This window comes from Capra hircus, chromosome 5 (assembly GCF_001704415.2).
Source record: "Capra hircus breed San Clemente chromosome 5, ASM170441v1, whole genome shotgun sequence".
NCBI lineage: Eukaryota > Metazoa > Chordata > Mammalia > Artiodactyla > Bovidae > Capra > Capra hircus.
The window spans coordinates 56,162,431-56,175,567 of NC_030812.1; the positions used below are offsets into that span (position 1 = coordinate 56,162,431).

General features: G+C 43.1%; 1 protein-coding gene across 1 annotated transcript; it reads left to right on the forward strand.

The window, feature by feature from the left end:
• On the forward strand, window positions 5,657-11,411 carry ATP5B (ATP synthase, H+ transporting, mitochondrial F1 complex, beta polypeptide). The gene is made up of 10 exons (XM_005680331.2): window positions 5,657-5,877; window positions 6,342-6,524; window positions 6,765-6,939; window positions 7,462-7,583; window positions 7,833-8,017; window positions 8,514-8,672; window positions 8,766-8,888; window positions 9,797-10,009; window positions 10,398-10,599; window positions 11,147-11,411. Exons 1-10 carry the CDS (start codon window positions 5,751-5,753, stop codon window positions 11,242-11,244), a joined length of 1,587 nt encoding a protein of 528 aa, XP_005680388.1. The 5' UTR covers window positions 5,657-5,750; the 3' UTR covers window positions 11,245-11,411.

Below are 13,137 nucleotides of genomic sequence, written 5' to 3' on the forward strand. Positions count from 1 at the left end.
AATAGTGAAGGATGTAAATAAATGTTGCTCAGTCGTGTCCGACCCAGACCCCATGGACTGTAGCCTACCAGGTTCCTCCGTCCATGGGATTTTCGAGGCAATACTGGAGTGGGTTGCCATTTTCTTCTCCAGGAGATCTTTCCAACCCAGGAATCGAACCCAGGTCTCCCGCATTGTAGGCAGATGCTTTACCATCTGAGCCACCGGGTATGTCACCACTAAATATCCCACCCGGAGGACAGCACCTGCTAAAGTGAAAACAAAATGTCAGTTGCTTGTAGCTTTTAGTGTCAGCCTGGATAATTTCATTGTTTATGTGAAGAACCTATCCAGACCTCTAGCTCGAATTTCTTTGCCTCAAGTCCAATGACCTTGACTACTTCTCTCCTTAGCAACCCATTCCCATATCTCGTGATCACAGGTTTAGGAGGGATTGCTGTATCCAGTATAATTAACAGCCTTTTGAGTTTACCTCCCTCCCTCGGCCATATTTTTATATTCTCACAAGTTTCATCTCGAAGCTCTAGTTCCTGTCCTGTACCTGTAGCCTTGTAGCTATAGACCCACCTTGGGTCTATGTGGATTCAGAAGTCCCAACCAGAAGATACGCCTTAGGATAGTAGGTGCATGTGGGGCCCAGAAAATTGCAATTATGATACTTGACGTGTGATCCCAGGAGTCCAGTGGCTAAAGCTCCATGCTTTGGATACACAGGGGGCAGTGGATTGATTCCTAGTCAAGGAACTCAAGATGCCACATGCCACAAGGTGCAGCCAAAATAGAGATGTAGTTTGGTTTCTTTTTAAGTGTCCTGGCTACCAGCATCCGTCTCACCTAGGAACTTGTTAGATATCTGGGCCCCCAAATTTTCCAAATCAGAAACTAAACTAGGCCTCTAGCTGATTCTGATGTGTGCTGAAAGCTTGATAACTTCTTTAGATCTAAAACACAGATTCTGAATCAGTTGGTCCTGCTTAGCTGGCAACCCCATCCAGTGTGACTGATGAAATTATTCTGTGTCTCCGTTGTCTGATACAGTGAGTGCCAGCTGCAAAGAACTATTGGAAATCTGGAAATGTGGCCAGTGTGACTAAAAACTGAATTACTTAATTTTAACAAATGTAATCCCATATAGCTAGTGATTACCACAGTAGATATTGTAGATTTAGATGATTCTGTGCTGGTGGTTCCTGGCCCACTCACTGCAAAAAAATTCAAATTCTTATTAACGATACGGGGAAATTCTTCCAAGAATGATGCAAAATCTAGAAGGTACAAAGGAGAGATCTAAAATAAATATAATCCCTGCTGGTCCAGTGGTTAGGATCCTGTGTTGTCACTGCCAGGCACCTGGGTACACTCCCTGGTGGAGGAACTAAGATTCCCCCATCTGACAAGCCCTGTGGCACAGCCAAAAATAAAATTTTTTAAATTAAATGAACATAACTTTAAGCCAACGTTTTATTTCTAGTAATTTTAAAGAAGCAATAGATGGTGTACTCATGTTTATAAGATTTCCTTTTTTTTCTTCAATACTGCATGTAATAGTCATTTAAAACAATCCAAATAACCATTAACGGAGTAAGTTATTACACATTTCTGTGCCATAAGGTGTAGCTACAACCAAAAATGTAAGCTCACACAAAGTTCTCAAAAACAAAGATCAGAAACCTTATGTTTTCTCTAGTGTGCCTCCACTGAAGGTTTTTTAGAAGACATGTTTTATGGACATGGGATAGAAAAGTGAATGCATAGATGAAAAATATTTTTTAATGCTTATTTCTGGGAGTGAGATTTGGGTAGTGATGAAAGGATTTATCCTGATCCTGTGTGCTTACAATGTTCATGTACTACTTGCATTAAAAAAAAAAATTGTCTGACAGAATATTAGATTTTTGAGGTACAACTTGAGTAGGATACTTAAGTGGAATGTCAGTTCAAAACTAATTGGAATTGAAGAGATTAAAAAACTCTGAAGCCAGGGAATTGATTGGATTATTTTTGAAATCACCCAACATGATTGTCAAAAAATATGGTAGAGACAAAGTACTGAATGAATGTGGGACTTGACCATTAAATGAGTTTGTAAGGAATTCCCTGGCAGTCCAGTGGTTGGGACTATCCTTTCACTGCTGTGCATTCAATCCCTAGTTGGAACTAAGATTCTGAAAGCTGCTGCTCAGCCAAAAGAAAAAAAAAGTTCATGGTAAACAATTTTCACCTTAAGATGAAATTCATAAGGTTTCCAGTCATAAATTGAGAGGTTAGTTAATTGGAAATTAACTTCAGGTTCAGTCTTTGTGGTCTCTTATCCCATGGAAAGTAATTTGTATTTTACATGAAATACTACCTGGGCTATCTGGAAATCAAGAAATAAGCAAGACCAAATATGTCAAAACTCAAATGTGCTGTGTTTAGTTATATCTGACTCTTTGTGACCCCATGGGCTGTAGCCTGCCAGGCTCCTCTGTCCATGGGAATTCTCCAGGCACAAATACTGGAGTGGGCTGCCACGCCCTCCTCCAGGGGATCTGACTAACCCAGGGATTGAACCCAGGTCTCCCACGATGCAGGCAGATTCTTTACTGTTTGAGCCACCAGGGAAGCCAAAGAATACTGGAGTGGGTAGCATATCCCTTCTCCAGGGGAACTTCTCCACCCAGGAATCAAACAGTTCTCCTGCATTGCAGGCGGATTTTAGACAGTATTACTTATAAATTTAGCAGGTTATTTAATTTCAGACAGCAAAGGAGTTAGAAAAATTAAAAATTTACAAACGAGCATAATGGAGAAATAGCTTTATCCACCTCGGTAACATTAAGAGCATTTAGCGTTGCACTGTGATACAAAGATTTGTTTAATGTAACCCAGCTGCCCAAGAGAGAAGGCAATGGCAGCCCACTCCAGTACTCTTGCCTGGAAAATCCCACGGACAGAGGAGCCTGGTGGGCTGCAGTCCATGGGGTTGAGAAGAGTTGGACACGACTGAATGACTTCACTTTCACTTTTCACTTTCATGCATTGGAGAAGGAAATGGCAACCCACTTTAGTGTTCTTGCCTGGAGAATCCCAGGGACGGCAGAGCTTGGTGGGCTGCCATCTATGGGGTCACACAGAGTCAGACTCGACTGAAGCGACCTAGCAGCAGCAGCCACAGCAACTGCCCAAAGAATAAAGTTTCCTGATAATATCCTAAATGTAAAAACATTTCAAAAAGTGATGAGCCTCAGTTACCTGGAATTTTATGTTGAACTCTTCCCTTGGACACCTGGATTAAGTGAAGTGTCAGTTTAAATGTTTGATGGTTAATAAAGAATTTTGGCCACAACCAAAAGTGATGATACAGAACCAAAGGATCTTAACACTAAGTCAATAGTAAGTAAAAATACTAGTCAACACAAATGTGCTGATTATGTGCCAGACATTTTTCTAAATGCTTCTTTCACATTTTAATCTATTTGATTTGAGACAACTCTATGAGATTATCCTCATCTCTTATAATGAGGAAGATGATATACAGAGATTTTAAACTTGCTCAATGATGTCTAGTAAGTGTAAAAAGATTTTAAACCCAGTCTGGTTCCAGGGGCGATTCTTAAGTATCTTATCCTTTCTATAGAGACTTCAACTCTTAATAGTTGAGAAAAGCAAGTGAAATGTATAGGTTCCTATTAAATGCGATGCTACCCGGTGTAATGGAAAGAGCACAAGTTGCAAAACAAAAATGTATACCCTGCATGCAGCCCATTGAAATTCTTTGACCCTGTATCACTGCAGTATGAATTCCTAGTTGCCAAACCCAGCTAGTTCTTTTGAGCCCTTATTTTATAGCATAGTTAGGTCATTGATACTATTGACCACTCTCTCCTTAATATTCTACTTGATTCTTGCATAGTGTATGTTCTTTAGTCTTCTTATTCCTCTGCTGTTTCCCAAGATGGTTTATTTTTTTCTACCTGCTCCATACACATTGCTGTTTTCTTGGGTTCTTTCCCTCTTACTAGGCAAGATTACCTGTGTGCATGCTAAGTTGCTTTAGACGTGAACTTTTGGGACGCTATGGACTGTAATCCACCAGGTTCCTCTTTTCATGGGATTTTCCAGGCAAGAATACTGGAGTGGGTTGCCATGCCCTTCTTCAAGGAATCTTCCTGACCCAGGGATGGTAGCCAGGTCTCTGGTCTGCTGCACTGGCGGGCAGCTTCTTTACTACTAGCGCCACCTGGGAAACCACAGGCACTTCAAATCAAACTTTCTCTAATTCTCTTATGTACCTGCTTTCTCCTTTTAAGTTCTTTGTAGTTCTTGCTACCAAACAGTAGAAAACTTTCACTATCACGCAGAAAAATAAGAACTAATGTGTGCTGGTTGGAGAAAGTCTGGGGAAGTAGCTTCATGCTGACCAGCAGCCATGTTTGTTCTAATAGATTAAGGGTTTCCTCCACCCTGCTCCCAAATACCTTAAATAAAGTCAATACTACAATAAAGGATGTCCTATTTATTTTATGATTTTTCGTGTTCAAGGACCACACACTTACCTCTGCCCTGCCTCCACTCCCATCCAAGGCCATGAAAACTGGTTCTTCTCTCTGTATTCATCTCTTTATTCGCCTCTTTTTTTCCCTTCCTCACCTGCAGTACCACAAAAGAAACATGCTGTGTAATACAAATATATAATGGAATAGTCTTCCTTCCTACTTTACCCTAGGAATTCTACGGAATTCTATGTTTCCCAACCTTTCCTACACTCTACGGATGTTTCTGTCAACCTCTTCCACTTTAAAGGCAATTCCACCTACATTTTACATTTCTAAAGTAAAGTCGCTTAGTCGTGCCCGACTCTGAGACCCCATGGACAGTAGCCTGCACCAAGCTCCTCGGTCCATGAGATTTTCAAGGCAAGAGTACTGGAGTGGGTTGCCGTTTCCTTCTCCAGGGAATCTTCCCAACTCAGGGATCGAACCCAGGTCTCTCGCATTGTAGACAGACACTTTACCGTCTGAGTCACCAGGGAAGTTTCTAGATGACCTAAATTTATCCCTTCCTCCATCTGTTTTACCCTGTGCTAACCAAGACCTATCACACTTTATTGGATTTTTTGCTCATCTGTTTTTAAGTCTTATTTATCTTTGCCTCCTCAATGCCCAGCACACATTTTTTAAAAGACTGGTTTACATGAGTGTCTTTCATTGTATCTTTAATTCTGTCCAGATTCCTGACCTGCTGAATCGTCTAAAAACTTCCAATCTCCCTACTGCGGAAGAAAAACCGTTTGACTCTAGAGAAGACTCCTAACTAGCCAAGGTCAGTCAATGTTGCCTCAGGAGGCTACCACTTCCTTAAAACCGCCCCTGAGACTGTCACCTAGCTCAAGGTCCTATCTAAAGAGAGAGCCCAAGGACAGCCAAAGACAGCCCACGTGCTTCCGCACAGGAACTCGGCCCCTTTCCCAAACGCAGTTCCTCCAAGTGCTCTCTCCGACTGACATCCCTGTTGTCCAATTATGTTTCAAAGCTCTGAGGGTGGCACCGAGCCAGTCACTGTCCAATAAAAAAAGGAATTCAGATTAGCACGAATTTTGGCCAATGGTTGAGAAGATGAGAGACTACTGGCCTATAGGAGCAGCGCCCAGAGTGATAAGCAGAAAAATTACCCAATGGCCGTGCCTACTGCAGAGTAGGTCTCGCCTCCACCTGCTGGCAGTTGGAGGCCAGACCGCTGCAGTGCTCAGTCTCCACCCGGGCTCCGCCATGTTGGGACTTGTGGGTCGTGTGGCTGCTGCCTCGGCCTCCGGGGCCTTGCGGGGAGTCAGCCCTTCAGCGCCGCTACCGCAAGCCCAGCTCTTACTGCGGGCCGCTCCTGCAGCGCTCCAGCCTGGTAAGTGCCTTGCTCTGGCAGCTGGGTTCGGTTCTGTCATCCCATGACCTTGAGCCTGGGGCCGATAGTTGCTCCGGCCTAAGGGATCTGTGGTGCTAGAAGGACGCCAGCGCCAGCGCCCTGCCCTCTAACGGCGGAAGAACAAGAACAGGGACGATCTAATTCCGTCTTATTTTGGAAGAGGGGCGCTGTGTGACGTAGTAGTGCGAGCAGGTGCATTGACCTTCCCGTGAAATGGGGGCACCGCGCGCCCTCTCGAATAATGGAGTTTTGTGCATGAGGATGGGAAGATGGTGCAGGCTCGCTCTCCGCTTCCAGCGCGGCCCTCCCTCTGGACCCGCCTTCCGTGCAAGCGGAAGGGGGACGGGCCTAGGCTGCCCAGTAACTTGTGAGTTAAGTCCGGGCGTCCGATGACCTTTAACTGTCCTAACCCCAACTTCTTCAACATCTTTTTTGTCTGTTAGCCAGAGACTATGCCGCTCAAGCATCTCCATCGCCTAAGGCCGGCGGCGCCACTGGGCGCATCGTGGCGGTCATTGGTGCAGTGGTGGACGTCCAGTTTGATGAGGGACTGCCTCCCATCCTAAATGCCCTGGAGGTGCAAGGCAGGGAGACCAGGCTGGTTTTGGAGGTGGCCCAGCATTTGGGTAAGTAGAGTTTGTTAGGAATAGTAAAGATCTTGTTCGACCCAAATATCCCTCAAAACCAGGCTGTCTTCTATGATGATTTTATCAAAATGACTTTCGTTCTTCTGAGTTTGCTGAAGCCACATTTAGATACTGAGAAGAAGTCTTGGTTGACTTAGGTGTTTAATGCCAGCTACAACTTAAATAAATACCACGAAGCCAGTTTGTCCTGTGTAATCCTGCAATGCCTATATCTGACAGGTGAGAGCACCGTAAGGACCATTGCTATGGACGGTACAGAAGGCTTGGTTAGAGGTCAGAAAGTCCTGGATTCTGGTGCACCAATCAGAATTCCTGTTGGCCCTGAGACCTTGGGTAGAATCATGAACGTCATTGGAGAACCTATTGATGAGAGGGGCCCCATCAAAACCAAGCAGTAAGTATTCCTGTTGTTGTATCCACACACAAAGGAACTTTTTCCTAGCAGTTTTACACATTAAGGTGGCACCATCTACTATAGCAGAATTTTTCTGAAGAGAATCCCTAAACCACATGATGCAATTTCTAATGAAGAAAATTAATGATGCAGAAACTCTGATTATAAAAAAGAGAAAATTGAACTCCATAGGTTGATTATTTCAGTTCATTTTAATACCAGTGGTGTTTGTATTTCATATTGGTATGTGAAGAAGTGATGTTTAGACTCTGTAAAAGGAAAACTTCATGACAGAGTTGTCAGGGAATGGGATTATTGCTTCCTGAGATAATGAAATTCCTTTTATTGCAGAGTATTTGGGCTTGATGGTGGGTGGTAATTTGTCTAGAGTGTTATATAAAAGATGAGACTGTGAGTAAAGGGTTAGGCTTGAGAATTGAGAAGAACTTTTTTTTTTTTTTTTTTTGAGAAGAACTTTTTAATAAGATGAACAGACACTGATCTTCTCGTCTGCCTTTACAGATTTGCTGCTATTCATGCTGAGGCTCCTGAATTCGTGGAGATGAGTGTTGAGCAGGAAATTCTGGTTACTGGTATCAAGGTTGTGGATTTGCTGGCTCCATATGCCAAGGGTGGCAAAATTGGTATGTTAAGTGACAGGTAGATATTTTCCAAACCTAATGTGGGAAACAAATCCTACCATGTTATGAGTGGGTACTGAGATACGTCCCTCACTGATGAGCAGCTTCTGACTTTCGTTCTTCTGAGTTTGCTGAAGCCAGATGCCGTTTCTGAGAAGGGAAAAGATGGAAAGAAACACACAAAAAAATTTTCTTGAAGTTTGCTTATATGGAAATGAAATTCTTAATTTGTTTTTTCTCAACCTCTTGTAGGGCTCTTTGGTGGTGCTGGAGTCGGCAAGACAGTACTGATCATGGAGTTAATCAATAATGTTGCCAAAGCCCATGGTGGTTATTCTGTGTTTGCTGGTGTTGGTGAAAGGACCCGTGAGGGCAATGACTTATACCATGAAATGATTGAGTCTGGTGTTATCAACTTAAAAGATGCTACCTCTAAGGTGAGCACTGAGCCGATGTCCATGTAAGTCAGGTCAGGAAACTGTTGAAGTTGACTTGTTTCGTATTTTCATTTTATTGTCCTAGGACCTACAAAGGAAAGTTCTATCAGTATTTTTCCCTGTTGCTAATACACTCATGTACATTGCGTTTTCCTTTTTAATATTAGATAACGTTTCTTGGGTTTTTGTTCTGATATATAGACCCATCATTTGAAAGTTAATTCTGGGGACATTAAATGTTAATGTCTCAACCCTATTTTGTGCTTTTCACATATTTACAGTTTATTTCCTTCCTGCCAGAAGAATTTTGCCTCAGTAATAAAAGAAATTATCTTTTGTTTTGAACTGCAGCTCTAAAAGGGGAAAAAAAATTATGAACAAAAACCTAGACACCTGAGGAGGAGGGTTTTTTGGTAGTTTCTCTGATTTGGGGACCTTGGATAGATGACTTTCATACTCCTCTGCCAGGATTTCTGATTGTTTATAATTGCTGCAGGTAGCTCTGGTGTATGGTCAAATGAATGAACCACCTGGTGCTCGGGCCCGGGTCGCTCTGACTGGGCTGACTGTAGCTGAGTATTTCAGAGACCAAGAAGGTCAAGATGTGTTGCTGTTTATTGATAACATCTTTCGCTTCACCCAGGCTGGCTCAGAGGTAGGTTTGGGAGAACCTGGTTCATTTGACCTTTTTATGGAGTGATGGAGATAAGGCTAACAATATGGTTTTTCTTTTTTTTTTTTTCCCCAGGTGTCTGCTTTATTGGGCAGAATCCCTTCTGCTGTGGGTTATCAGCCTACCCTGGCCACTGACATGGGTACCATGCAGGAAAGAATCACCACCACTAAAAAGGGATCCATCACCTCTGTACAGGTGAGAACAGTTAAATGGATGAAGGTCTGATTTGTGTAAAGGCATGTACAGAGGTATAAAATCTCGTTACTTTTTTTAAGTAGGTACTGGAGCTTAAATAATACTTAAAATTCTGTGTGTGCATGTTAAAGACCCTAAAAGATTAAGAAACCACTCATCTGAGCTAATTGAAGGTGTATATGTAAATGTAGATCACAAAAGAGTGGTTTCCAACCTGAAGGGAACTTTGAAGTGAACTTTAAATATGTACTACACTGCTGCTGCTGCTAAGTCGCTTCAGTGGTGTCCGACTCTGTGTGACCCCATAGACGGCAGCCCACCAGGTTCCCCCGTCCCTGGGATTCTCCATGCAAGAACGCTGGAGTGGGTTGCCATTTCCTTCTCCAATGCAGGAAAGTGAAAAGTGAAAGGGAATTCGCTCAGCTGTGTCCAACTCTTAGCGACCCCATGGACTATAGCCCACCAGGCTCCCCCGTCCATGGGATTTACCAGGCAAGAGTACTGGAGTGGGGTGCCATTGCCTTCTCCAATGTACTACACTAGCTACTACAGTTTTCAAATGTATGTAGATGGTGTATAAAGTAAAATTATCAAAAAATTATTCTAAATTTTTTTAACTTTCATGATTCATTTTCCTGATATAGTAGGGCGAGTTTTTTGGTTTAGAGTTAGAAAGTAGGATGAAGAACAAATGGGATAACAATGAAAATTCTTCCATTACAGCTTGGAGGAACTAGATAATATGTAACCACTAATATTCAGCATTAGGAGTGGTGAGAGTCTCCGTTGGACTCTTGAATGTTGAGAAGATAGAGTAACATAATGAGGAGGGGTCAGAAAAGGGGATGGTTTAAGTAAAATTTTACTTGGGTTCCTGCTGCTCTCAATAGGTTCTTGATTCACTTTAGGCTATCTATGTGCCTGCTGATGACTTGACTGACCCTGCCCCGGCCACTACCTTTGCCCATTTGGATGCTACCACGGTGCTGTCCCGTGCTATTGCTGAGCTGGGCATCTATCCAGCTGTGGATCCTCTGGACTCCACGTCTCGCATCATGGATCCCAACATTGTTGGCAGTGAGCATTATGATGTTGCCCGTGGGGTGCAAAAGATTCTGCAGGTGAGATCAGTGGCCATAAAGTCGTAGAGGGAATTTGGGGACTAAGATCTTCCCTGGTAATTTGTGTGATTTGCATTAGAGCAAGGAAAGAAGAGACTAGAATTCCTAGTGAGTGTTAATGAGGTCTCCTGAGTTTCCAGGTTTGGAGTTGCAGTTTTTTATAACAGCAGCAGATAGATTCAGAGTCGGGGAAACAAGATACCAATCTTAGCTGAGGGCCCTCATGACCCTCATTTAACTGATTTGTTTCAGTTAAGAAGTACAGTAAAGTGCTAAAATGCTCTATACAAAGCTCATTGTGAATATAAAGTTGTATTAACCCTTAAGTTTTTGTCCAAGTTTGAGGAATGTAAATATTTACTTGGCCTCTCATCTTGTTTTTTCATAGGACTACAAATCCCTCCAGGACATCATTGCCATCCTGGGTATGGATGAACTTTCTGAGGAAGACAAGTTAACTGTGTCTCGTGCACGGAAAATCCAGCGTTTCTTGTCTCAGCCATTCCAGGTGGCTGAGGTCTTTACCGGTCATTTGGGGAAGCTGGTACCCCTCAAGGAGACCATCAAAGGATTCCAGCAGATTTTGGCAGGTGAGATTTCCAGTATAAGGCTAAACATAAAGTGGCATAGAATCTGAACTCCCTTGAATGCTGTGCTGTGTTCCTGTTCAAGGAACCATCAGGCAATATATATTGTGCCTAATTGCATAATTTTTATATGAAAATAAGAAATTCTCCATCAATTTTCTTTGAAAATACCATCTGAGAGTGAGCCTTAGATTTAGTGAGTCTTAGTTTTCAGTGCCAGCTACTCTTCTACATGATTTACAACATCCTTATAAAGAAGGCATTATTATCCTATTTTACACATTAGGAAGCATGAAGCTTGGAAAGTTTAACTGGCCCCAATATCATACAGCCAGAAAGAATTTGAACCTGAGTTATGTGACTCCAGGCCATATATTCTTAATCTGTACTGTAGCATTTCTTGTAAATTATGAGGCGAGTTTAAGAAAAGAACCTAAGATGACAGGATTTCATCACGTTCTGACTGGTGGCCTCAAGTGGTGAGGTATGTAACCACTGTAGAAGTTAATATCCTTCACTTCTCACCAGTTGGATTTTTTTTTCCATATAGGTGACTATGACCATCTCCCAGAACAGGCCTTCTATATGGTGGGACCCATTGAAGAAGCTGTGGCAAAAGCTGATAAGCTGGCTGAAGAGCACTCATGAGGGGGTCCTTTTGGCAAATTAAGCACTCATCCTCCATGGTGTCCCTCTCCTTGCCCCTAATCCAGAAGTCGCAGTTTTCTCTGTAGGCCACGTGAGAGCCTTGATTGAAGACATTGTGTTCTGTCTGAAGAATATTTAAGGTTTCCAATAAAATGTACATCCCTCAACATCTGTCTGTTTTTCTTGGTCCTGACAACACAGCCAGTACTGAAGTTTTTAATAGTAGTTTAGAATAGCCACAAGAAACAGCACAAAGTAGGCTATATATATATGTTTGAAATGGGGTCATCCAAAAAGAAAAGCCATTGTCTTGCATTGTTGAATAGCTGAGTCTTGTGAAGGGATTTCCTGGGGATGATGGGATCCTAATAGGGCCTCATTTTTGGCCCTTTTATGTCACTGTTCAAGTTGAATTTTGCCTCTTAAATATATGTAGTGTAGTCCTACTTTTTTAAAAAGCAAAAGGATTTTTAGAAGAGCATTTTGGGGAAAATGGGTTTAGAAATAACTGCTGTTCTAAGAGAAGGCACAGGTTAATCAGTGAATTAAATTTTTTGGAAATGATGCAGTTAAATTCTGAGGGATTAAAACTGAGTCAAAAGGGCTCTCTTCTATTACCACCATTTTTTTCAGAAGGTGTCCCTAACTACTACCTCCTAACATTTTGGGCAAGACTTGTATGTATGATTCCTTGAGGCAATGCAGAATATAAAGTGCCTTAAGGACTATTCTGAGGTTTGCTAAAATTAAGAAAATTGGGAAAAGAATGTTATAGGAAGAGTAGTTTTCAGAGACTTCCCTGGTGGTCCAGCTGTTGACTGCTTCCACTGCAAGGGGTGCAAGTTTGATCCCAGTTTGGGGAACTAGGATCCACATGCCCTGTGGTGTGGCCAAAATAAATTTTTTTAAGAGGTAATTTTCAGGGTTGTTGGGCTTGAGTTTCTGAGCCAAATAATGGAATGTAGACAATCTTCCCTTCATTTTAGGCTTCATTTAGGCAAGGATTACAAGAACAGCCACCTAACAAGTGCCCTATTAAAGTGCAAGGTCGGATTTGGTGCCCCTTAGGTGTTAGATGTTCTTTTGTAGATCCAGACCCATCTGCCCTCTGGTGGTAGGACTGAAGGCTCTGCAAGAACTGATCTCACCATTTTGAAATCCATGAAGGCCATTTGCTGGGATGTGGTTCTTTGCTAATGACTGTTTACAAACCAGCTGGGGTTTTTGTCCTAAGGAGGAGCCTGAATCTATAAGCTCCACCCCGAGGCATTCAAGTTGGGTAAAAAGCAGGGCAGGATAAACTGAGATCCCAATTCAGAGGCCCCTGGGGGCTGAAGGTTGGGCAGGGGCCTTGGGAGAGGTGCCAGGGGTGGAGTAGGGGCCTTTAAGTTTCCTCCCATCTGCCTCTGACGTCCTTGGCACCAGCCTGTCCTGTGTCACGGTTTGGCCGGAAGGTGGAGCCCCTGAGCCGCCTGTGCTCAGTAGTTTGCCCCTAGGAAAGCCTGGATTTGGGGAAATGCTGAGTTATGGGGGTGTGGGCACATCCTCTAGTTTTTGACTCTGGAATGGGTAAGAAGCTGACGCAGAAGTCCCCGGGCTACGGGTCCACCCTTTCTGCTCTGTTTTCCCATGTTATCTAGATGCAGAAAGACCTAGGAACTGTGATCCTAAAGGTGGTTTCTCCCATACTTCTACCCCTTCCCCCCCCCACCACATTTCTGTCTCTTAGCATTCATCGAGAACCTTCTCCCTCTCAGTAGCTGCAACTGTTTATTTCCTTCCCCCTTCACCACTCCTGGTACCACGCCACTAGGGTGTCAACACAGATCTAACCTTCCTCCATATTTCTCCTGGTTCGGCCCTGTCCTCACCGCCTCCTCCCTCTCCACCCAG